The sequence below is a fragment of the Culicoides brevitarsis genome, chromosome 3, assembly GCF_036172545.1.
Source record: "Culicoides brevitarsis isolate CSIRO-B50_1 chromosome 3, AGI_CSIRO_Cbre_v1, whole genome shotgun sequence".
Taxonomy (NCBI): Eukaryota; Metazoa; Arthropoda; class Insecta; order Diptera; family Ceratopogonidae; genus Culicoides; species Culicoides brevitarsis.
Window position 1 is genome coordinate 4,185,756 of NC_087087.1, and position 26,094 is coordinate 4,211,849.

The following is a 26,094-nucleotide window of genomic DNA, read 5'->3' on the forward strand; positions in this document are numbered from 1 at the left end:
ATAATTTGCAATGTTAATTCCTTTTAATAGTTTAAATTTATTGTTAAAACTAAATAAATAATTAAGCTTGTTAGATATAATTGACTTGTTGCTATGGAATTTATTCTCTTGATATTGAGAAACGATTAAAATAAATAAATAAATAATTATTATTAAATTAATTAATTAAATTAAATATAAATGTATTTTAAAGAAACTGTTGTTTGAGGATTTAATAAAGAGAGAAATAAATTAATTAAGAAAAAAAAAATTTTTTTTTAATATTTTTCGTCGTCAAGTCCGTTGCTAAGTTACAAAAAAAAAACTTTTTTGTTATTTTCTGTCAAAATAATTTTTTTTAAAAATAAAAAAATAACAAAAAATGGAAGACGAAGTAATTTCAGGTCACAAAACTTTACTCCAAAAATGGGAAATTCCTCTCGAGCATCTCGATTTCGATTATTTACGAAGTTGCAAAGAAATTAAAAAAGTCGAGCGTATTTTACGCATTTTACGATCTGGCGAGGAAGGATTTTATCCGGATTTAACAAAGTTCGCCGAGAATCGATTGTCTGAACTTGATCCGCAGAACAAATTATTGCGAGTTGAGACAAAAGCGGTACCGAAATCTCACTTGAGCGACGATTTAAAGAAGAATTTGGAAGAGGAAATAAAAGAATTTCACGAAAAAATTACCGAAAATGAGGAAAATGTCGCTCCATTGCGGCGAAATTTGCCTCCTGTGAGAGCTTTGAACAAGGAAATTTTGGAAAATTTCGAAAAATCGTCGGAAAAAGACACGAAAAAGAGCAAAAGTGAGAGAATTAAGTCCTTCGAGTACGAAAAATGGGATAAATTTGATGCGGATGCGGCGGAATTGAAAGTTGATTTGGACGAGGAACGATTAATTGAGAAGCATAAGAACCAAAAAAGAAGGAAAAGCCCGTAATTGAGGAAATTTTTGAAGATGACTTCAGTTCGATGACAGAAAAAGAGCGAAAAGTGCTCGCTTTGAGGTATAAAGACAAAGGAAATGATTATTTTAGAGCCAAAGAGTATCAAGAAGCGATCGAGGAGTACACGAAAAGCTTGAGACTTTACAAAATGGCGGCTACTTTTAACAATCGAGCGATTGCTTGTAAGATTTTTTCATGAAATTCCTTTGAAAACATTCAAAAATCGATTTTTTAATTTTTTTTAGATATAAAGACGAAAGAATTCCACAAAGGCGTCAAAGATTGCGATAAATGTCTCGAAATGGAGCCTGAAAACTTAAAAGCTCTCATCAGAAAAGGTCAAGCGCTTCAAGGAATGGATCAGAGACGTGATGTAAGTTCAATTTTTTTCATTTTTAATTAATTTTTAGTCAATTTTTCTTAAAAAATCATCATTTTTAGGCTTATGAAGTCTATTGCAAGGCACTTTTGATCGACCCAAATAACGTAACAGCCCTCGAACTAACCACGGATCTCCGTAAACAACTTCCAGATTTGCCGTTGCCTAATTCAACAAGGATCCAAATTGTCGATGAGGAGCCTGAAAAGAAAAAAGTTGTCGAAAAATCAATTAAAAATTCAGAAAATGTCAAAAAAGCTCAAGAAATGCAGAAAATTGAAGAAGTTAAGGTCAAAAACGTTGAAAATTTGGAGAAAATTTCTGAAAATTCTTCAGAAAATGAAAAAAAATTGGAAAATATTCAAAAAATTGAAGAAATTAAAATTGAAAAACCTAAAAATATTCCAAAAATTAAGGAAAAATCTTCTGAAGTCGAAGAAAAATCATCAAAACCAACGAATCTCAAAGCAGTAAAGAAAGACGACGTCCTTTCAACTTACAAACAAAAGCTTCAAGAGCAAAAAAAGAAGAAACAAGAATACAAAGAACACTTTAAGCAAATGTTTGAAGGCACAGACGACGTTTTCTTGCTTCCTCATCACAATAAGAAGAACCAAGAATTCATAATTGCAGAGTCAAAGGATCAAAAAAGGAAATAAATTTCATTAAAAGTTCAATTTTAGTGATGATAAAATATTTGTGTTTTTATTTTTCTTTAAATTTCTTAACGATCTTAATTTTTTTAACATTTTATGAAAAAAAAATTTCAACTAAAAAATTTTTTAAAATTATTTTTTATGAATTTTTTTTTTGTTAAATATTTTTTTTTAAATTTTATCGATAAACTTAAAATATTTTAATCTTAACATAAATTATTATTTTTTTATTTTATTTTATCAGAAATAGCACTTTTAATTATTTTTATTTTTAATTCGTAAAATTAAATATTTTTTTTATTATTTTTAATTAATTTTTAAACAATTTATTTTTTTTTTTAAATTCTATTCTATTTTTTTCATATTTAGCCAATAATTTCTTCAATTTTGTGAAAAATTTTAATTATTTATTTATTTTTTTTTCACATTTAATTTTTGTGCCTATTTTTTTTTTTAATTTTTAATATTTTTCCTTCCCATAGATTTTGACTTTTTTTAAAATTAATTTTTAAGTTTTAAAGCCTTTTTGGTGGTTAAAGTTGGAAGGCAGTGAACTTTCTTTCATATGGCAGCTTCAATCGTTAATTAATAAAAAAAATATTTTTTTTTATATTTATTTAGTTTATGGCCCTGACAAAAAAAATCTCTTAAAAATTAATGTTAAATTTTATTATCATGAAAAAATATTTTTAATTATTTATTTATTAATTTTTCGTTTTTCTTTTGACTCGAATAAACTCTTTTTTTTGTATACTTTTATAATACTAATTTATTATTTTTTTTTATTTAATTTAAAATTATTTTTAATATTTAAAAGAAAAAAAAATTAAATTAAATTTTTAATTAAAAATAAAATATTTTTTACGGGGCAAGTATTTAATTAACCAAAATCTCAAAAAAATTAATAAAATAAATTATTTTTTTTTATATTTAATATTTTTTTATTTTTTAAGCAGAGCACAGCCAAAATTGATAAAAATTTAAAGAAAAAAATTTAAGCCCCATTTTTTGCTCGAAAATTTAATTTAGTAAAATACAAAAAAAAAAATTAAATCAAAAAAGCTTTTCTTCTAATAATACTACATTCTTTGACTTGTTGTGTGTTCGCATTTTTTAAGCATTTTGGTGCGAGGCTGCTTTCAAAAAGCACTTTTTCGACGTTTTTTAGTCAATTTATCTTAAATATAATTACAGATTTTCTTAAATTCTACTTTAAAATTAAATTTTTTTTCAGAAGCAGTACGTTTTTTCCCTCAAATCAATTTTTCGTGTGTTTTTAATGCAAGGAAGTATCACAATTTCAATTCGTCTCTCATACAAGGACGGCTCTTTAGTACACATTAATGCCCATATCACGAATAACATTTTGCAGATATTTTTGCAGCTTAAAGTACGAATTATTTCGCCAATGGACATTATTACGAATTCGCTCTTCTGCCAAATGAATACTCTTTTCAATGGCTTTTAAGCCGGATTTTCTTGCTTTTTTCGCAAAACGATCAAATTGCTGTTGATGATACTCCTTGTTCATGTACGTCGTGACGGAATCGATCATTTTTGACAAAGTTGAGAAGCCGTCGCCAAAGTATCCAGCGAGAAATTCGATGTTTGTGTACAAGAAATCGAATGCTACTTCATAGCCCATGTAGTTTTTGGCGACAGAAACGAACGCTAACGAGGCATCTTGCTTCTGGATGCCCGATGAGGGGTCGATTGTGAGGTTGAGGTATCTAAAAAAAATATTTTTAATGAATTTTTTAAAGTTTATGTGAAAATTGAGGAAAAAACTTACTTTGTGAGTAAAAAGACTTCCGTTGTGCATCCGAGAGCACTCAAAATTATCTGTTTCTCGTTCATATTTGTCGTTTCCAAGTATCTTTTGTACAAGAAAGACCATTCGGGTACGCCTCCTTCGCGAATTGAGGTGCAGTAGACGACGTGTTTCAAGTTTGGAGGGATTCTGAAACAAGAAAAAAATAATTAAAAATTTAAATTCTGAGTAATTTTTGTCATTTTTTCAAAAAAAAAAGATTAAATTTCACAACTTTAAAATATTTTCTTTCATTAAACTTTCGATTTAAAAAAAAAAAATTTTTAAGTAATTTTTTTTTAAATTGTTGCTTTAAAAGAACAGTAAAAAATTTCTTTCATGAAATTTTTCAATTTTTTCAAATAAAAATTAAGTTTTCAAAATTTTCTTCACAAAAATTTTCAAAAGAATTTTTTTAACAATTTTTAACTTAAAAATTTAATTTTTTTTACTTTAAAAACTATTTTCTTAAAAATAAATTTTTAAATAAAAAAATTAAATATTTACCTAATTAAAAAAATTTTTTTTTAGTAATTTTTCAAAACTTTTTATTATTTTTTTTCAAATTTTTATTTATTTAAAAAAATAAAAGAAATAAAAAAATATTTGTTTTAAAATATTAAGTTTTTTAAATTTTTTGATAAAAATTGCCTTCATAATTTTTTTTTTTTTAATAATTTTTTTTTTAATTTTTTACTTAAAAATTAAATTTTTGACTTTTAAAGCTATTTTTTAAAATACCTAAATTTATAAATTTTTTGATAATTTTTTCCGTAAAATAATTAAATTTTTAATTTTTTGAAAGAAATATATTTTTTTTCATTTTATAAAAATTTAAAAAAAATAAAAAATCAAATTAATTTTTAAAATATTAACCTCATAAAAATTTTTTTTTTCGATAATTTTTCAAAACTTTTCATTACCAAATTTTTATGAATTCAAAAAAATAAAAAATTTCTCAATTGAAAAAAAATTAAAAATTCTTCCAAATTTTTTTAAAATTTAATTTTTTAATTTTTTCAAAATTATTTTATTAAAAAAATTTTAAAATTTTACCGTAAAAATTTAATTTTTGAAAGAAATATTTTTTTTTTATTTTATGAAAATAAAAAAAAAATGGAAAATTTAATTTTTTAAATTTAAAAATATTTATTTAACTCATAAAAAATTTTTTTTTGAGTAATTTTTTAAAACTTTCATTAAAATTGTTACTTTGAAAGTTCATTTTTTAACGTTGAAAATATTTTTTTAATAAAATTTTAAAAAGAAAAATTCTTTTTGAATTATTTCTGAAAAAATTACTCAAAATTTATTTTTTTTCATAATATTTTTAAATTTTCCAAATCAAAAATAATTTTTTCCAAAATCCAAAAACTTACTTATTTTCATTGCGATTCGCCATCCAATTCCTGAAAATAGTTTGCGCGGCATGCGTGCATCGATCAATCTTAAAGTCGCAAATCAATTTCAACATTCTCGCACGATGCGTTACCATCAAATCGTCTTCCTCATCGCCCTCGCCAAACCCAATTTTTTCATACATCGGCTTAAAAATGGCTTTCATAAACGCTCTGAACTCCTCAAAGGCTGGTTCGCGTCTCAACATCCTCGTCAAATACGTAATTCCCGAATCAACGGCACTCCAACTCAAAATATCGTACGGATAAATGCCCGCAACGAGGATCAAAGTCAGCGGAACTTCGTATTCGGCGAATTCTGCACGCGACAAGTAAAAAGCGTCGTCAATAATTTGCGCTCTCGCTATTGGCGGAAGTTCTGTAAAGTTGTAAATGAGTTTTTGCCATAACGCGGGCTCGTAATTGACACGATAGTACCCCGTGCGATTGACATTGAAGTAAATCCATGAGTCACCGTCGAGTACATTATCGAGAACGAGCGATTTTTCTTCATTACTGAACCAAGTTTTGGGAATTTCCGTGCCTTCGATGCTTTTTGTCGCAAAAGTTATCGGAATATACCAACTCGAGGTGTCATTTTCGTCGGATTTGGGCAACTTAAATCTCTGTTGCTTCAAAATGACGGAATTGCCATCGCGTGTCACTTGCAAAACGGGATATCCAGCTTGGAGCGTGAACGTATCCATGACTTTTTTGACGTTCATCGAAGTTGGGAGAGTTTCGAATTTGTGTCCTGCTGAAGTGAATGCGCGCCATAAGTCGTCTTGAACGGCATTTCCGTACTCGTGTTCTTTTAAATACGATTCGATGCCGTGTTGGAAAGCATCTTCGCCCAAAAAGGAGTTGATCATGCGGATAATTGCAGCGCCTTTGGAGTAAGAAATGGGATCGAAAATACGACGAATATCGGATGCATGATCAACGGGGAAGGAAATTGGATGCGAAAAACGGTCGGAATCCTTCCACATTGCAGGACTCGATTCGACAAAGGGGAAAAATTCGAGAATGCGCCATTCGGGTTTGATCTGAAAAAGAAAATAAAAAATTATTTTTTTTTAATTTAAAAAAAATCAAATTTTCTTAGAAAAAATTTAAAATTTTTTAAAATCTAAAAAAACTTTGATGATTTTTCCAAATTTGTCATGAAAAATTCAATTTTGGTTTTTTTTTTCTATTTTTATAAATTCAAAAAAAAAAAATAATAATAAAATTCTTTAAAAAAAAAAAATAAAAAATCCTCAGTAAAAAAATTCTTCCAATTTTTTAAAAATTCAAACAAAATAAAAAATTTCTCAAATAAAAAAAATAAAAATTCTTTCAAATTTTTATTAATTTAAAAAATTAAAAAACAAATAAAAAATTCTTCAATTAAAAAAAAATAAAATAAAAAATCTTCAGTAAAAAAAATTCTTCCAAATTTTTATGAATTTAAAAAAAAATAAAAAAATTAATTAAAAAAAACTTAAAAATTCTCCCAAAATTTTATAAATTCAAAAAAATAAAAAAAAAAAATTAAAAATTCTTTTAAATTATTTTTAAGCTATTTTAGTTAATTTAATCTATATTTTTTTCAATAGAAATTTTAATTTTTTTTGAAATCCCTAAATTTTCATGAACAATTTAAAATTTAAATTTAAAATAAAAACTTTATTTCATGAATTTTTTAATTTTTTTTAAGAAAAAATATAGAAATTTTTATGACTTTCTCAAATTGTTTATGAAAATTTATATTTTTTTTAAATTTCAGAGAAAAATTTAATAATTTTCATATTTTTAAAACATTTTCATTAATTTTCAAAATTTATAAAGAAAAAATAAATTTTTTTCTAATTTATACAAAAAATGTTTAAATTATTAAATTAAAATGAAAAATTTAAATTTTTTCATACATTTTCAATTTTTTAAGAAAAAAAAAAATAAAATTTTGTTAAAAAAAAAATTCAAAAATACAATAAAAACTCACATCATTCAAACATTTATAACTAAAATACGTCGCAAATCCCTCTTTCAGCCACAAATCGTTCCACCATTTCATCGTAACTAAATTTCCGAACCACTGATGCGTCAATTCATGCGCCAAAACTTTCGCAACTTCAACTTTATGTTCAGCGGATGCACTTTTGTGATGAACTTCAGGCACTAACAACGCAGCTTCCCTATAAAAATCACAAAAAAATTTAACGAACTTTAATTTCATGTTTTTTATCCAAGTTTCTTGTACAATTTTCGTTTCAAGTTGAATTCAAGTCAATTTTTTAAACTAAATTGCATGTCTTTTCTTCATTTTTGCAGGATTTTAACCTCATAAAGGGCAAAAAGTGTCTCGTTTCGTCTCGTTGCATGCGAAAAACAATTAAAAAACTCACTTGAACGTAATTAATCCGGTATTTTCCATGGCGCGGAATCCAAAATCAGGCACAGCGACTAAATCGATCTTCGGAAGTTTCAAGTTAATTTTGAAATAATGTTGCAAATACGATAAAATGCTTCGGGTGAGCTTAAAAGCGTAATTTGTGTGCTCCGAAACCTCTTTTCGGGTATAAATATTGACAATGGGCAGATTTATTTCTTGTTCTCGCTTGATGTTGGATCGATGCAAGTTGGATAAATGGAAGGCAATGAGGTAAGTTGACATTTTTGGTGTTGGTTCGAACACTTCTCGCATGTATCCGTCACGTTCGATGCTGAAAAAAAATTTTTAAATTATTTTTTTTGAAAATTTTAGGTCAAAAAATGAACTTACATCGATTCATTATGCGGCATATTCGATAAAAACGTTTCCATATTCAAAGGTCTCACAAGCGAAATCTTAAAAATCGCTTTTTTATCGGGTCGATCGATGCAAGGGAAGGCTCGTCTCGCATCAATTGGCGAAAATTGTGTACTCGCGTACCACTGTTCCCGCGAATTTTCGTCATCTTTGTACTTGCCGCGGTAAAATCCTTGCAAAGTATCCGTTAAATTGCTCTCGAACACCAGATGGACCGTCACGTTGCCCAAATCTTTGGATTTTTTCAAGACCATGAAGTAACTTTGATTACTGGCATCAACTTTTCCCTCGAAAGGCATCGCTTCGTTAGTTTTGGCATTCAAAACGCTCGATTCCAAGATCCGGATGCCTTTGATGTCGAAAACGATCGGTTGGAGTCCCTTTACTTTCGGATCTTGAACTACGTTGACAGTTACGCTTCCGTTGCTCTTCCCGCTGTCGAAATTTGGCTCAATGACCAAACTGATGATGATGAGTCATGAAAAAAAAAGACAAAAATAAGTGACGTGAGTAATGAGATCTAAATATTTTTCGATGCAAGTGTCTTCTTTAAAAAAAAAAATAAAAAAAGACGAGATGATGTAATTTTCGTGCGATCGGAATGTGGCGCATTATAAGTTTTTGGGGAAACATAGGTGATGAACGTATGTTAATTATTTTAGAGGCAAGGTGTGAAAAATTGTCGTGACATGTGTTTTGTTGCAGTGACAAGAAAAGATTTTTGCAGCTGAAGAAAAATAGAAATTTCTTTACGAGACAAGACGTCTCCATTGAAGTTTTGAACTTGAACTTTTTGAATTTAAATTTTCAGTAAAAAAAAATAAAATTTTTTTAATTTAAAATAAATTTAAATATTATTTCAATAATTTTAATCAAAAAATTAAAATTTTAATTAAATTAAAAATTAAAAAAATTTTTTTTAAAAAAAGTTTTATTATTTCAATTTTTTTTCAAATTTTTCTCTTCAATTTTTTTAAATAAGCTTAATTTTAATTTTTTATTTTTTTTTTAATTCTTTTATAAATATTTTTTTCTTTAATTACAAAAAAAAATGTATTAAATTTATTTATTTTTTTTTTTTTTTTTTTTAATAAATTTTTTTTTAAATTTTTTTTTGAAATAAAATTTTTAGATTTTTATAAAAAAATAATTTATTTTTTTTTTTTTATAAAATTTTTTTTAAATTTTTTTATTTTTTTTTAATAATAATAATAATAATATTTTTTTAATTTTAAAAATTAATTTTTTAATAAATTAAATTTAAATATTTTTTTTAAATTTTCTTTAAAAAATAATTTACTATTTATTTTAATATTGAATTTATTTATTTTATTATTTTTTTAAGATTTGGATTTAAAATTAATTTTGTTTTAATTTTTTATATTGAAATTTAATTTAATTATTCATCCATAAATTTATTTATTAAAAAAATTATTATTTTTAATTTTACCTCAATTAATTTAAAAAAATAATAAAAAAAAATTTGATAAAAAAATAATTTTAATAAATGTCAAATTAAAATACTTTATTAATTATTTTAAATTCATATTTTATAAAATTATTTTATTTAGTTAATTTTTGTTAATACCTACATGTTAATTAATTTATTTATTTAAATTAAAATAAATATTTCTCTAATTTATTTTTTAAAAACTTTAATTAATAATTTATTTTTATTTGCATAATAAAATTTTAAAATTAAAATTAGTTTTTTTTATTAAATAGTGCACTTTAAGTTCAAAAATCTTTTAAAAAATATCAAAATATAGGTTGGCGCCTATTTTCTTGTAGATAAGACACCAAAACTGACAATCTACAATATTTAAAAATATAATTCTAAACAATTGTTGGGCGTATGCACTATCTCTTGTGACAGTATTTGACAACTTTCGTGAGTCACTACGCAATGTGCGAGACTATAAACAATGTTTATAGAGGAGATTAATTATTTTTATTATATTATTTTGTTTTGCTGTTTCGCACATTTTTTCAACCCAAAAACATTTTAAACAACATTTTTACGTGTAAAATGTGGGTTAAAATTCTCCCAAAAAAATAATTCCTGACGTTCAATTTTTTTTTCTTAATGCACGTGTGGGACGTCGATATTGGTTTTTACTTTTAAAATGCCATAAAAATACTTTTAATGATCGAATTTATTGTTTTGTGAAGAAATTTTTTCTAACATCGATGTAGAAGCGAGATGATGATGCGAATAATTAGCCTTGACCTTTTCTACATTGTGTGTGGCAAAAAAAATTTTTTTTTGTAGGAAATTGAAATTTATTTGTTTTGACAGAAATTTCGCTATGTGATAAGCACGATTGTCTCCGCACGAGTTTTGCTAATTAATTTAAAAGCATAGAACATTTAACAACGAGGAAAGTTTTTTTTTATTGCAGTAGTGTGGAAATGTGTGCCAAAAAAGTGAGATACAAATTTTTATTTGATGTTTTTAGCTTTTAAAAAAATTATTGCTTTTTTGCTGAAAACTAATAATTTTTATTTCAAATGGAAAAATATAGGTCATGAAGGTAATTTTTCATCACATTTATTTTTAATTTCCTTTTCAAGTAACACCTTTCTTTGATAAATTTTCATTTTTTTTTCTTTTCAGGTTTAAAGGTGTGAACTTTTGAGTAATTTCATCAATAAATTAAAAAAATTTAAACTATCAGAAGTTCATTAAAAAATTAGCTTCATAGAGATTCTAAGAAAAATTTTTAAAATTTTAATTAATTTTTATTTTATTTTCAACCAATTTTTGAATTAAAAAAAAAGAAATTTATTTAATATAACTTAAAATTGAAATGTAAAAAATGAATTTGAATTAATTTTATTTTTAGTATGAAATTAAAATTTTTAAAAATAAATAAATTAATTTTAAATTAAAATTATTTTAAATTTTTTCAATAAAATTTTTTTAATAAAAAAAAAAAAAAAAAAAAAAAAAAAAAAAAAAAAATTTTTTAATTAAATAAATTAAATTTTAATTAAATAAAATTTTTATTAATTTTTTTTTTTATTTTCAAAAAATTAATTAATTATTATTTTTTTTTTAATTATTTTAATAAATAATAATTATCATTTAAAGAATGTAAAAAAAGTTCGAGAATTTTCGATCTAAAATGAAATCAATCATTTTATCTGCTATAAAAACCAATAATACCTATCAATTTCGCCAAAAAAAAAAAAAATTTTTCAAGGTCATTGGTCATTGATCTCAAATCTTCAATTGATAAGATAAATGCATAGAAACAAAAAAAAAATTGGTAAAACTGCATTAGTTCTTCATCATGTCTTTCGAAATTCAGACGTTAAATCCAACTTCTTCTAATTTTGGTTCATTTGTCGAGAATCAAAAAGCAAATGTTGAAGATGTAAAATTCGTCTTAAAAGATCTACCTTCAACTCCTTTGCCCGTTGAAATTCAAAAGCATTTCAATAGCGTCGTTTTGCCAAAGAAATTTCAAGAATTTGTCGACAAAATTCGCAACTTTGAAGTTTACGAAGACGATGTTTGGGTCTTAGCTTTTCCACGAACCGGAAGTAATTGGACCCAAGAAGCAGTTTGGCAAGTTTGCAAGGAGGTCGATATCGAAAATGAGGGTCGAGAAATCCTTAAAAATCGATTCCCGTTTATTGAGTGAGTTTTCTTTTTAAATAAAGTAAGAAAAAATATTAAAAATCCTGTTTTTCAGGGAACCTCTATTTCAGGATAATGTATCAGATATATTAGATCTAACACCATTCGATGAGATAAAAAAATTGAAGAGACCTAGATTCTTTAAAAGCCATTTGCCAATAGCTTTCTTGCCAACGAAGTTATGGGAAGTCAAACCGAAGATGGTTTATGTTTATCGAGAGGCAAAAGATGCTGCGGTTTCATGGTATCACTTCAGCAAAGATGCTTTGTTATATGAAGGAACTTTAGAGGAGTTTTTGACACTTTATCTCAAGGGCGAAGGTAATTTCTTAAATCATTTTTAAACTAATTCAAAAAACATAAAAATTTCAGTTGGTTATGGAAACTATTGGGATCATTACGAACAATATCTTTGTCTTGCCAAAGTCTATCCAAACATGAAAGTCTTGAAATACGAAGAGATGAAAAAAGACCTCAAATCGACTTTACTCGATCTTTGTACCTTTTTCAACAAATCCTTGTCCAACGATCAAATTGAGAAACTTTTGCATCATCTTTCCTTCGAGAACATGAAGAAAAATCCAGCAACTAATTATTCTCATGTCAACGAGCAAATGCAAAGTGTTATGCCAGGTCACGAATTCCGAATGATTCGCCAAGGAAAAGTCAATACGGGAAAACAAGAAATGTCAGCAGAGATGATTAAGAAATTTGACGCAAAAACGCGCGAAACTAATGAAAAATTAAGTCTTTGAGACGTCTTTTTTAAAAAATATTGATAAAAAAAAAATTATTCAAAATCAGATTACCGTAAAGTTAATAATGCTAAAAGAAAAATTATTGAAATTTAAATTAAACAAAAAAATTATAGAAAAATTAAATAAAGGCTAATTAATAAATCCAAAAAATTTCCAAAATTTTTCCAAAAATTTATGAAAGTTAGCTCTTTGAAAGTTATTTTGTCTGTTTCAAATTGAAAAAAATTTGCAATTTTCTTTTTCCTCGAAAGTTCCGAAATTCTAAGCAATTCTTCCATGAAGGTATCATCTCCTTTGTTTGAATTTCCATCATTAATTTCAATTATGTCATCTTCCAGAATATTTTTTTCCGCCATTTTGTTGCGATTTCTCAGCTGCATTTTAATAGGTGTTCTTTGAAGGCTCATTTTAATAAATTCGTTAGACAAAATGTTTAGCTTTGTTTTTGAATTTAAAATGGAGTTAATAACTTATTAAAAGTGCTTAAATTTATTTTTTTATTAATTAAATTTTCATTAGCAGAAAAAATTTAACTATATTCCTTTCAACGCCTACTTTATTTTTTTATGCAATTGCAACTGATAAGATCATAACTAAAAAAAACTAAAAAAAATATTTTCAAGTTCAAAATATCATCAGTTAATTAAAAATAAAAATATTAAAAAAAATTATAACTATATTTAAAATATAAAAATATTTAATTATTATAATTTTTTTTCATAAAAAATATATATTAAAATATTTTAAAAATTCTTCATTAAAACTTTTTGATGAAATACGCTTTTGTAATTTTATCTTTTTACTTTCAAATTTTAATTCTAAAAATTCAAATTATAATCGGAAACACTTTTCTAAAGCAATTTCCATATTAAAACCTTCAAGAAACATGAACTTTGCATGTTGAAATACAATTCAACATCATGTTTAAAGAATTATTAAAGAATATTTCCTGATCTGATAACTTTTTTCTCTATGATTCATTTCATTTTTCTTCCATTCCATGCATAATTGCAGAAAATAAATGGATTTTTTTCATTCATTCTTGACTTGTCATGATGACCTATTTCTGCACTTTTCCAACATTTTTTTTCATGCACTTGTTTATCGATTGCATTCAAATGTGTCGTGACAGATCTCTTGATAAATTCGTTTCCTCCTCTTTTGAGTTCTACATTAATTGCGATAATCTCAGAATATCTGCACGACAGTCTGTCTCAAGAGACACTTTTATAAAGTCATTGGTTTGATTATAGAGAATTCCATTCGTCATCGTAATGATGCCATTCAACTCACTTCTAATTTATTTGTTATTTTTGTTCGGTAATTTAACGCCATTTCCATTCATTCGTTCGTTTTTTTCTGTTTTTATCATGAATTCCAATATAGTTTTATTTATACTCAAAGCAATGTGTGGTTGGCGCACTATAATTGCTATTTTGAACTCATGGCAAAAATAGACATCGATTGATAAAATTATCGGTAGAATTGGCAAATGCGAAAAGTGAGTCATTAACAAAACACTCCCTGGCGAAAATAGAAGATTTTTATCAGCGCAAGGTCGTTTCGCAGCAGTAAAAGTGATAAAAATTGGCACAATGTCCTGAATGCTGAAGAAGAAAGTTTACGAGTTTATTATGTGACGACGACGTTGATTTCCTTTCGAGTACTTTTCTATATAGAAAGGGAAAAAAAGTAGGAACTGTGTCAGAATTTTTGTTTTCTACGATAGAAAAATGTACAGAAGTAGAGGCAACAGTGCAAACATTCTGGCGCCAGTCTCGTGAATAAATGTTTACGAGTTATGTCGTCGACACGTTATGGTTCGTAATAATAGTTTGGTTTGTTATCAACAGAGACTTGGAGATAAAAATTTTAGGTTTTTCCACATTTTTTTTACATCTGAAGGCGTTTTTGAGGTAATTTTTTAACCTAAAATTTGAATTTTATTTAATTTAGAGACATTTTTCGACGTCAAATGAACTAACTCACAAAGTTTCAGTAACAACGCAAAATTTTGTTCTATTTCTAAACATGTAACCCTTGATAAGAAAACAATGAAAAATTGGATTGAACCTAAAATGATAAGATTAGAACTGAAAAAAGACAAACTCGTTCAACATAAACTCAGTTCATCATCATGTCTTACGAAATTCAGACGTTAGATTCAGCTGTTTCAAATTTCGCTTCATTAGCTCCGGGTAAAAAGATTAAACCTGATGAAGTAAAGTTCATCTTGAAAGATCCGCTTCCGTCAACTCCATTACCTGCTGAAGTTCAAAAGAAGTTCAATAGTGTCGTTGTACCGGAAAAGTTTCAACACTCTCTCGACGAGATTCGCAACTTGGAAGTTTACGAAGATGATGTTTGGGTACTTGCTTTTCCGCGAACCGGAAGTAATTGGACCCAAGAAGCAGTTTGGCAAGTTTGCAAAGAGGTCGATGTTGAAAATGAGGGTCGAGAAACCCTTCAAACACGATTTCCCGTCATTGAGTGAGTTGTAACCTGAACCCTATGGGCGAAAAACGAGTCAGATTGATCCCTTAAGGGAATTTTTTGATCCATTAAGGGATCAATTTGTCATTTGTCATCTGCAGACCCAAAAATTTGAATCATTCAAGAGAAAATGATCCCTTCAAGTGGTCAATTTTATCCCTTCAAGTGATCAATTTTATCCCTTCAAGTGATCAATTTAACCCCTTTAGGAGATCAATTTGATCTCTTATGGGATCAAAATGATCTCTTGAATGATTCAAATTGTTGGGTCTGCTGATGACAAATGACAAATTGATCCCTTAAGGGATCAAAAAATTCCCTTAAGGGATCAATCTGACCCGTTTTTCGCCCATAGGGAAAGTTATGAATTTGAGCTGAAACTTTAAACTTGAACTGTTTTTTAGGGAATCTGCAATTTTGAATAGAACAGAAGAAATAACATATTTGGATCGAGTAAAAAACATGAAGAGACCCAGATTTATCAAGAGCCATTTGCCAATAGCTTTCTTGCCAACCAAATTATGGGAAGTCAAACCGAAGATTGTATATGTTTATCGAGAGGCAAAAGATGCTGCTGTATCTTGGTATTACTTCAATAAAGATGCTTACTTATATCAAGGATCATTACAAGAGTTTTTGACACTTTATCTTAAAGGAGAAGGTAAGTTTCAATTTTAAGTTTTTTCTTAATCGAATTTTTATTTAAAATATTTCATTTTTAGTTGAATATGGCAGCTATTGGGATCATTACGAGCAATATCATCGTCTTGCCAAAGTATATTCAAACATGAAAGTCTTAAAATACGAAGAGATGAAAAAAGACCTCAAATCAACTTTACTCGATCTTTGTAACTTTTTCAACAAATCCTTGTCCAACGATCAAATTGAGAAACTTTTGCATCATCTTTCCTTCGAGAACATGAAGAAAAATCCAGCAAACAATTACGCTGATGTCAAAAAACGAGTACAGGCCGTCTTGCCAAGTTACGACCTCCGAATGATCCGCCAAGGAAAAGTCAACGCAGGCAAAGAAGAAATGTCAGCAGAGATGATCGAGAAATTCGACGCAAAAATGCGCGACACGCAAAGACAATTAAGTTCTTGAAGCAGAAATTCCGATGTAATGAGAAACAAATATTTGTTCAAGCTAAAGTTTTTTTAAACTCGCAAGATAAGATAGCAAGTCAGAGATAAGATCAATTAAAATGCCGAGTAACTGTTAATTTTGGTCCCGAACGAGTTTAATTGAGACAAAAAACACTCCCATTGCAACATTATTTATCATAATAACCGCACTCATGGCATAAATAATGCAACAAAAAGAAAGCACTCTCAATGGGATGCGTTGTTTGTTTACAAAATTATCTCTTAAAGGTAACTTAAATTCAATTTTTACACCCATCAATTGACTTTGCCGCATATTTTACGACTCCCTTGAGACGTGCGGAGCACATATCGCGCACATCTGCCAAGAAGAAGACCAAGGAAAATTCTTGACAAGTTATAATAAATTATTTGCTGCGTTAATCAAAATGCATTTATGACGGTAAGTAGCCTCAGGCGGTAGAAAGTATCACAACAATTGAGGCGATGGCGATTGAAAAAACAGAACTTTGTTTTTTTTTTTGCTTTAAAGATGCGAAGAAAGAAAGAATGAAGCGATAAAAGTGTACTTGCGGAGAATGAATGCAAAAAAAGAGAAGAACAAACGAGAAATCGATTATGATTTTAACTTCTCCAAGCACGTAATATTGCAGTTTTTTAAACGAATGAAGGCGAAGGTAGGGTAACCAACTGTTGCGATGAAATTTTTCATCAGGGAGTTTGAACAGAAAGTTCAAACTTAAAGGTATATTTTTTTTAAATTACAAGATTTTTTTTAAGACTTTAACTGTAAGTATCGAAAATCCAAAATTTTTTAATATTTTTTTTTAAATTTGAATTTAAATTTTTTTAAATTTTCAGCTGACTTGAGTTTTTCTTAAAAACAAATTAATTACTTTCCGAATGTTCAAAAACGAATATCATTTACAAAATTAACATTATTTTATCAATTGTGAAAACTAAGGAAATTAAGGTTTCAATATAATCTGAACATGATCCGAAACAAATAAGTATACAGAGCAGAAATGATATCTATTACCTGTCGTCGGTTACGAGGGAGAGATGTCACTTTTGTGGCAGAGAGAAAAGAAGATAGACGTGCTGGCGATATTTTGGATAATTTTGGAAGAATAAAGCGATTGTTTAATTAATTGATTGAGTTTTCATAGTAATTGGGGTTACAATGGAAAAACTTTATTGTTACAGACAACATAAGGCAGAATCTAAGGTTCAGACTCAACTCAAAGAAAAAGACAAGTTACATCTTCACATCAACTACAAGCTGCTATACAGAAATTCTTCGAGAAGACTGTCATGAATTAAAGCATTTTGAGTTCAAGATTGGAAATCTTTAAGAACTTTTTTCTTTTTGACTTACGTCTTATAACTTTTTTGAACTATTTAAATTTTATCAACTTTTAAAGACTCCTTTAATGAACTTCAAAAACTAAAAATTTTTTAATTGATTGAAATTTGAAGTTTTTTTAATAATCTTTTTAAAGAATGTTTTTCGAAAGACCTTTTTATGTAAAAAACTAACAAAGATTTTTATGAAATTTAAAAAATTTTTAAAACCAAAAAAAAAATCACAAAGAAATGATTCTTTCTGAAGTATGGTCACCGTAATAGATAATCTACTCATAATATTATAACACTGACATCCATTACAATCAGCAAGTTTATTTCATTTCATTTTCTTGCTAATTGAATGGTCTTTAATGAATTCTATTCATCATCGTATTTCTTTTAATCACGATAATTTGTTGCTTATACCAAACGTTTCTTAACTGATTTTCTTCAACCGCTTTTAAAATCTTTAATTTTTTGCAATAAATTGATTTTAACAACACTTTGTTCAACTGCAACACTGAATTGACACTAATATCGCCAATAAATTCTCACGTCGTTGCTTTATATTTACGATTACTGCCCCAATAAGGAATGCGTAATAAACACTTGTTTCGTGATTGATTGAGACATAAATAAAACTTACTCGTATTCCGTTGGATTCCATCCCTCGTACAGCTTAATTTCATCATTTTCCTTGTCAGGACCCTCATCTTTGTAATAATCCTCGTCGAAATCGTCATTATTTCGACCATTGCGAGAACTTGGAGAATCTGAATGTCGCGGAAGATGATCTCCAACGACGCCTACTATTCCGCTTGCGTATGTTCCATCTGTGTCGTAATGATCATTTTGGATCTGACAACTGAAAAAAAAATTAAAAATAAGGGAAATTTATGAGAATTTTTTGCATTAAAATTGCATTTAAAAGCAAGGAGTATCGATTTCAAGTTCTGCATTGCTAAAAATATTGCGACACGTTTGCGGTCCAAGAAAATTTGGGTCATGGTTGCACAATTTCACGCTTCAAATCACTTTTTGTTGAACTTTTGTGTCAATCGGGAATCAAAGTCATGTCGCATTAATTAGCGAAACAGCTTGAAAAAGTTAACAGGTATTTAAAATTCTTCATTTTTTGTACGTCTCGCTGTGCGAATGATGAATTAATTTGCAAATTGCACCGAAATTATTAATAAATTCTGTTCTAAAAATATTTCGCGTTCGAGACAAATATTTTTATAAAAATTATTTTTAACATATGGTTCACAAAACATACCTTGGAGCTGCTGCTGTGAGAAAATAAGTCAACAAAAAGACAGTTAAGAGGGCTGCCAATGCAGACAGTAGCCATAACACTGCACACGCTTTGCTGACGTAATATCCATCGTGCGCTCTGTGATTTATCACGTATTTCTGCCCGTTGATGTTCTTCATCTGTCCTCCTGCAACGAAAAAAAAAAGACAAAAGAAACAATTAGTTGCGAACCCTTTTCAAAAATTTCGAGACTTATGAGATCATGCACCTACATTTTGTTAATCAAAATGCAAATGACTCACAAACAATAAAGAATTCTGGTTCATTGCCAAAGTTTTTAATCCGAAAACCGAACATAAAATTGCATTAAAGTGCATTTTCTTGTCATGTCTCTCGGTCATGTTCAAAAAGTGAATTCAAGTGTGCAAAAAAATTTTTTTACGAGTTTTTGACCTTTTATGGAGAGACCTTTGAATTGTCGCTGCCGACTTGAGGTTAAAGAGATTAATTGTAATAATAAAGGTACTCCCACAGCTGTGACTTGATCATGTAAGTGAAGTAATTTTTTTTTGTTTTTACGAGTTGGGCGCGGAACAGGTTTTAATCCTGAACGAGTCACGGAAAAAAATGAAGAGAAAAAAAATCGGAAGTAACGATCTTGTTACATCTCTCTTCTTCTTCTTGTGTTCTCGTTCATTTATCACTTCATTAATTTTCTATTGTCAGTCAGGCATGACACGATTGTTACATGAAATTGACTCGACAGACAAAAGAGATGATGATTTGTGTCATTATAGCTCATTATTTTATAATAGGGTCTCGTTATGAGAATTTTTCGTGAGATTATGAGATCAGAATTGATAAAAAAATGTTAAAAATTTAATTTTTTTCATAGAAAAAGAAAAAAAAATAATAATAAATTTTCAGTTAATTTTAAAATTAAAAAAAATTATTTTTTTTAAATTTTTTTAGAGAAATATTATGAACTTTAATTAATTTTTTTTGCTAATTTTATTAAATTTTTATTGAAATTCAAGTTTAAAAATTTGTAATATTTTTTTTAAATTAATAAAAATAAAATGAAATTTAAAAAATTGTAAAAAAATAATAAAATTATTTAATTATGTATAAATTAAATTAAATAATTGAGAAATTTATTTTAATTAAAAAAAAAATAATTAAAAAAATTATTTAATTTTAAATTTAATTGAAAATTTAAATTAAATTAATTTTGAATTTAATTAAATTTATATTAATTTATATATTTTTTTTTTAATAATTGATTTTTTTAATTTAAAATTTTAAATACATAAGTAAATAATAAAACATTAAAAATTACAAAATAATTTAATTTAATTAAATTAATTTTATTAAATTAATTATTTTTTAATTTTTTTTTTATTAAAATTTTAAGTTTTAATTAAAAAACTAAAAAAAAAAATTAAAAATTAACTAAGTAATTTTAATTTAATTAAAATTTTTTATTTATTTATTTTTTTTTTAATTTTATATTTTTTTTGTTTTTTTTTATTTTTTTTTTGTTTTTTTTTTAATTTTTAAATAAATTAAAAAAATTAATTTGTTTAATAAAAATTTATCAATTTAAAATTTATTTATTTAAATTTAATTTTTAATTTTATTAAGATTTTTTTAATTTAAATTTTTTCTTAATTCTTTTAATCAAATTTACACCAAAAAACGGGAAAAACCAAAACCAAAAAAAAATTTCCAACAAATTACTCCCAATTACAACTCGAGGACACGTAAACCATAAACATTTATTGCAGAATTTATTACATTGCGACTCAATTACGCAATTTCTATGCAAAAATTTTACAAATAAGCTCATTGCCGACTAATAATTGTCTCTATCACTCATAAAATTTTCAACTTGCAAAGTAAATAAATTCACAAAAACCGCGTGTTTCATATAAATTTAGGTGTGCTTCGTGTCGTTGCATTGCTCAGAACGAACAATGACATCATATCCCGGTGAATTTTTATGCATTACGTTCTTTCTTTTGTCTTTTTTATTACTTTTTTGAACACAAAAAATGAACTTTTCTTCGAAAAAAATTGATTTTTTTTATCGAATTTTATGACTTTATTATGTCATTAACTAACCGAATCGTGTAAAAGTCATAAAAGGCAAAAAACGATAAAAATTAAAGTCACCTCTGAGTCAATTTAAATACGAGCACTTCCAAAAAAATTGACGACCACGATGATTAATAAAATTAATTTACATAAATTTCGAATTTCCTGAGTTGAATTTTAAAATTAAATTAAAAATTGCATTTTGGTTAAATTCTCAGAATAAATTTAAATAATTTTTTTTATCAAGAATTTTTAATTAATTAAATTTAATTTTTGATAAAAATTTCAAGTTCATTTTTTTAATTGATTTTTTTTTTATTTTTTAGATTTTTTTCAGACGAAGAAAGAAGGAAGCAAAAAATGCAAATTCATGTGAATAAACACCAATGTGACAGACGACGGCGCGAGAATTCAGCAATTACGCGACAAAACAAGCATAAAACTCGAAGAAAATGTTTTGTGCGACAAGACCGAATGATTTATGGTTGAAAGTCAAACAAACAGTTCTGAACGTAATTAAATGCATTTTTACTTTAAAATAAAAAAATGTCATGCCAATGCCACACACTCGTGTCTCTTGATGGTAAAGTGACATGATGTCACGATAAAAAGTACTTTTTAACGACTTCACTTGAAGAAAACTGATAAAGTCTCGTTTTGACCTAAATTTTCAGACGTCATGTCGTGGTTTTTTTCGAAAAACTCGATGAAATTGATTCTTATTGATGGGATTCGAACGCCACACGAAGCAATCCCGTTACGGAAATATTAAGTGTATCAATTACCATCAATCGGATTTGCGGTTCGACATAAATTTATCAAATGTCTAAACAAAAATTTCTTTTCAAAACAATAAAAAGTGCGCGGAGACATAACAAAAAACATGTAACACAACACCATTGACATTGAAATTATCAAAAGTAAAGTACAAGGTTGCGATCCGAGTCATAAATCTAGTTAACGCGTCGTCAAGTGCCCATTATTTTATTACATCAGCGCGCGAGAAGAACCGTTTTTAATCGACTTAAATGTAAAATTTATTGTCTCTTCGCGTTTCGTTGACCAAAATAATTGTTTTTTATTTTTTATTAAAGAACATTTTTGGCGTTCAATAAAATTTATCACAGCATAAGGTGATTTATTGGAGAACGAAGACGAGGAATTTATCACTAAACAAACAATAGATTACGAGGTTTTGCATCATCGAGTTGATAAAAATGAACAATGGGTAGGCGCAATTACACATAAATATGTTGATAAAATTGCGTGACTCATGCGTGTCTGATATGGTCATCAATCAAATTGGGAAGAAAAATTGCTGCGAGATGTCTATGAGAGCGAAAATTTGACAGGGTTGACATTTAAGTTTGTAGATTTTAACAGGTAAGTTTTTAATTTTTTGAATAATTAATTTCAATTAATCAATTAATTTGAATAAGCAAATTTTACTTTAATAAAATTATTTCAATTATCCAAATCAAGCATTTTTTCTTAAAAAAATTATTTATCGAACAAGAGTCGTCTAAAAAGTGAGTTTTTAATTTGAAATTTTCTTAAAATGAAATTTTATCGGCAGTCAAAATTCAAACCAAGCAAATTTTCTTTAAAAAAATTATTTATTTCAATTTATCCAAATTAAACAAATTTTATTTAAAAAAATTATTTTTTTAATTAATAAATTTTTAATAAATTAATAAATTTTATTAAAAAAATTATTTTTTCTGTTTATCAAAATTAAACAAATTTTATTAAAAAAATTATTTTTTTTAAATTAATAAATTTTATAGAAAAAATTATTTTTTTTAATTTTTTAGTTTTTTTTATTAAAAAATTTGATTAACAAAAATTATTTTTTTAATTAATAAATTTTATTAAAAAAACTATTTTTTCTGTTTATCAAAATTAAACAAATTTTATTAAAAAAAAATTATTTTTTTTTTAATTTTTAAGTTTTTTTTATTAAAAAATTTTATTTACAAAAATTATTTTTTTTAATTAATAAATTTTATTGAAAAATTTATTTTTTTAAATTGTTAAGTTTTTTTAATTAGTATTTTTTATTTAAAAAATTATTTCAATTTTTCCAAATAAAGCAAGTTTTCTTAATTAATTAAAAAATTAATTTAAAAATAATTTTAAAAAATAATCAAAAATAATTAATTAATTGAAAATTAATTTCGCTAAATAAATTTTATTTTTTTTTTAAATTTAATAAATAATTATTATTAAATATAAATTTATTATTTTTGAAAACTTTTTATTTAAATTTACTATTTTTAATTATTTTTTTTTAAATTTTAAATCTGTTATTCGAAATTTTCCATTTTGTAAAATTTTTATCATTTAAAATTAAATTGTTCAAATTTTATTTGTTAAAATTTCTTACAAATCAGTAAAAAGCAAAACTTCAGTCATTCCCATAGTTAATTTTCAAACCCTGTTCTGTTTCATTGTCTACTACCGAAAACGTATCTTGTCAAAATTTTTGCTCCTCCATTTTACCCGTTCTTCGCTATTTTGCTCCAATTCAATATCATTTATCTCAAACCATATAAATAAAGGTTAAAATACGACTAATCCTGTTTTAGTTTCTTCGCCAAATGTTTTTTGTCTGCTGCTGTCTCGAGAATATGTTATTAATGTTTTTTTCTTTAAAAAAATTGGGAGTTATTAAAAACGTTTAGTTAGTTAACTATATTGAATTTCGTTAGAACATTAATTTAAAAAAAAACTGTCTGAGGGTTATTTATAAAATTGAAACCCGAAACGATTTTTATCTCTTTTGCAACAAAACTTCTTTAAAGCGTTGAGGAATTTTTACAAGGTGTCTCATGGAACGTAAGTTTAACATAAAAATCGTGCATGTCAGGGACTTTCATCTATCTGTAAGAATGCGTGGGAGCCAGTTTTTATGAGATTCGTCGAAGATCAGGTTTTTTTGTACTTTATTGGTTCTTCATTCAAGTTTAAAAGTAACTTTGATATTTTTGTGAATGAATGCACTTTTTCGAGCAGGTATCTCGTCAATCTGCATAACTGCTTGTCGTAGGATGATGTTTAATTTGCATTTAATGAGAAATGAGATAGATTTAGATCAGTAGTGAAAATTTCAAGACGTAGGAGGAAACTAAGGCGATGATGCATTCTATTAAAAAATAGTAAAAAAAAAACTTATCGGTGTCATAAAATCTGGATAAAATCACGCATAAATCTGTAAGCACGTGATCTCTCGATTAATATATCAACTTTTCAACATTCGATTTTTTTTTATGGTTTTAATTTTACTTTTTTTAATGTTATTCTAAACAGTTATTTCACGTGTCACGGAGCAAAACGCGTTAGAACAAAAAATAAATGCATGGTCAATGACCTTTTTGTTTCTTTCGCAGCGCACTATATATTTAGTCGATAGCGAGGCACCTTTTTAATATCACTCACTCACATGAGACGAGTATTTATTTGTTTAGTATCTATTTCGTTGAGTAGTCGTTGAAAGAAAGACAACACAAAATATGCACCCGTTCCGCTGTTTGTTTGTTCTTTCATTCATTCTCCGTTGTTTTTATTTATATTTCATGATAAGCTTCAATTATGTAATTATTTATTATAAATACAGTAGGAGAAGAGAAATTTCGAAAAAAAAAATTGGGAAGAATGACACATAAAAGTAATCAAAACTCCATCAAAACTAAACCGCGTATGTGAGTAAAATGCATTTAATTAACTGTAATTTATTCGAAATGTTCTTTAATAAAATTAAAAGGGTCGGCAAGTTCTTTACTTACTTGACATGATGAACAAACCAAAAAAGTTAAAGAGAAAGGGACGCTCGAATTATATAACAAAAAAGAAAGTTTGACCCGTATCGAAGAATTTAAGTAAGAATTATTCGGATGATTTAATTTTAAATAATTATTTAAAAAATATAATTTTCTCAAGAAACAAGACAAATTGACGTAATATACTCGCGTTATCAATTGAAGCTGCGCCTACTGATCTCATCATCAAAAACATTATAGTAAAATTAATAAAGATTCTGAACTTGTTGATATTGTTTAGTTCATTATCAATGCAGTGGCGTACGAAAGAAGTAGGAGTCAAAGGTGTAAGTATTTTTTTAATTTTAAAATTATTTTTAATATTTTTTTTTTGTTTTAGGTTTTGAAAAGTAAATCGGATCGACAAATTTTCAAAAAAAAATTCTTAATACGAAAAATTCCATAAAATGAGAATTCTGAAACTTTTGTTAATTCAACTTTTATACTAATATGTTCACAAATCAAAAAAAGGAAGATTAAAAGAGGAACATTTTTGGAATAAGACAACCATACAAAATATAAAACGGAAGCAAAATCTTGTTACAAATATTAAAGGAAAGACATGAAGCATACTTCGTAAACGTTCTTTAATGCTCTTTAAAAACTTTATATAAACGACTATGGCCTATTCGGAAATCCCTTATTGAATGCAGTTGTTTTTTACCGACTCATCTGTCATAAGCAGGATCATAAGAATTTTTGTCTGCTTTGCTCATTGGATCAGAGAGTAAGAAGAGACTTAAAAAAAAGATCAATAAGTACCAATATTATATTGGAGTCATTAGAAATCAGTTTCATACTTCTAAAGAGAGCTTACTCTATTTTACGATGCATGCTTAGATTGCTTAAAATTTAATTTCCACAAAATGTTTATTAGAATATTTTTTTTAAAAGAAACATTTTATTTAAGTTAAATTAAATTTTCAATATTAAAACTTCAATATAGTTTTTTTAAAGAAATTAAATATTTTAAAGTCATTTTCGACTCTTAATAATTTTTTAATATAATAGTTTCATCTCCTTCACTGCATTCCCTCATACACGAGTAAAAATTCTTTTAATGTCATAAAAAAGCGACTACACGAGTAATTTTTTGTGTAAACATCCGTACAGATAAATATATCAATGATGCGTGAATGCATCTACTTCACTGTCAAATAAACACAAAAAAAATAAAATAAAATGACAAAAATTGTGTGTGGTCAGTGTAAATTATATAATTTATTATTATGGGGACTGATTATTGTTATTCTGTTCTGTTTTTTGTGAACGACTTTAATCTCTTTCTCTGTTCCGTTCTATCAAAATTTGTGTCGTATTTGATCTCAATCTCAATAAATATTTACAATTTTATAATAATAAAGTCACATCCATGCGACAAAAAAGAAAGAATTTCTTTCAAAATTATAAAATTCAGTTGTTTACAAATTATTTACGGGTCACAGAGACAAGATGATTTCATCCATTGACCATTTCAGATGTCAAACATTTATCATTTTTATTAATTTTTTATTTTATTTTTCGAAATAAGTGTCGTCATTTTCATATTTAAGACATTAAAGACATCAGTAATAATTATCAGAGCAAATAAAAATAAGGCGATTATTA

At 26.4% G+C, this 26,094-nt stretch overlaps 3 protein-coding genes across 4 annotated transcripts in view; 2 read left to right on the top strand and 1 right to left on the bottom strand.

Moving 5' to 3' along the window:
* The first annotated feature begins 361 nt into the window (after window positions 1-361).
* LOC134833679 (sperm-associated antigen 1) lies at window positions 362-1,973 on the top strand. The gene is given in 4 exon segments (XM_063848087.1): window positions 362-905; window positions 908-1,117; window positions 1,181-1,308; window positions 1,377-1,973. Coding segments are annotated over 4 exon segments (1,479 nt in total).
* A 1,001-nt stretch (window positions 1,974-2,974) lies between these two features.
* The window catches only part of LOC134833756 (aminopeptidase Ey), a 36,283-nt gene continuing 13,163 nt past the window's right edge, over window positions 2,975-26,094 (bottom strand). For both annotated transcript variants that reach the window (XM_063848190.1, XM_063848191.1), the window contains exons 2-9: window positions 18,593-18,758; window positions 17,963-18,181; window positions 7,942-8,430; window positions 7,565-7,882; window positions 7,162-7,354; window positions 5,160-6,223; window positions 3,763-3,930; window positions 2,975-3,700 (exon numbers count right to left, since the gene is read on the bottom strand). In XM_063848190.1, coding sequence (XP_063704260.1) covers window positions 3,301-3,700; window positions 3,763-3,930; window positions 5,160-6,223; window positions 7,162-7,354; window positions 7,565-7,882; window positions 7,942-8,430; window positions 17,963-18,181; window positions 18,593-18,758 — 3,017 coding nt within the window. In that variant the 3' untranslated portion in view covers window positions 2,975-3,300. The remainder of the gene's footprint in view (window positions 3,701-3,762; window positions 3,931-5,159; window positions 6,224-7,161; window positions 7,355-7,564; window positions 7,883-7,941; window positions 8,431-17,962; window positions 18,182-18,592; window positions 18,759-26,094) is intronic.
* On the top strand, window positions 14,510-16,341 carry LOC134833253 (sulfotransferase 1A1-like). Its single transcript, XM_063847514.1, has 3 exons — window positions 14,510-14,862; window positions 15,270-15,526; window positions 15,588-16,341. Exons 1-3 carry the CDS (start codon window positions 14,510-14,512, stop codon window positions 15,968-15,970), a joined length of 993 nt encoding a protein of 330 aa, XP_063703584.1. The 3' UTR covers window positions 15,971-16,341.

Bases quoted from the DNA above. Each gene is read 5' to 3' on its own strand.
- LOC134833253 (XM_063847514.1), top strand. From the start codon at position 14,510: ATGTCTTACGAAATTCAGACGTTAGATTCAGCTGTTTCAAATTTCGCT. The intron at 14,863-15,269 runs GTGAGTTGTAAC...ACTGTTTTTTAG, and splicing joins ACACGATTTCCCGTCATTGA to GGAATCTGCAATTTTGAATA. The intron at 15,527-15,587 runs GTAAGTTTCAAT...TTTCATTTTTAG, and splicing joins ACTTTATCTTAAAGGAGAAG to TTGAATATGGCAGCTATTGG.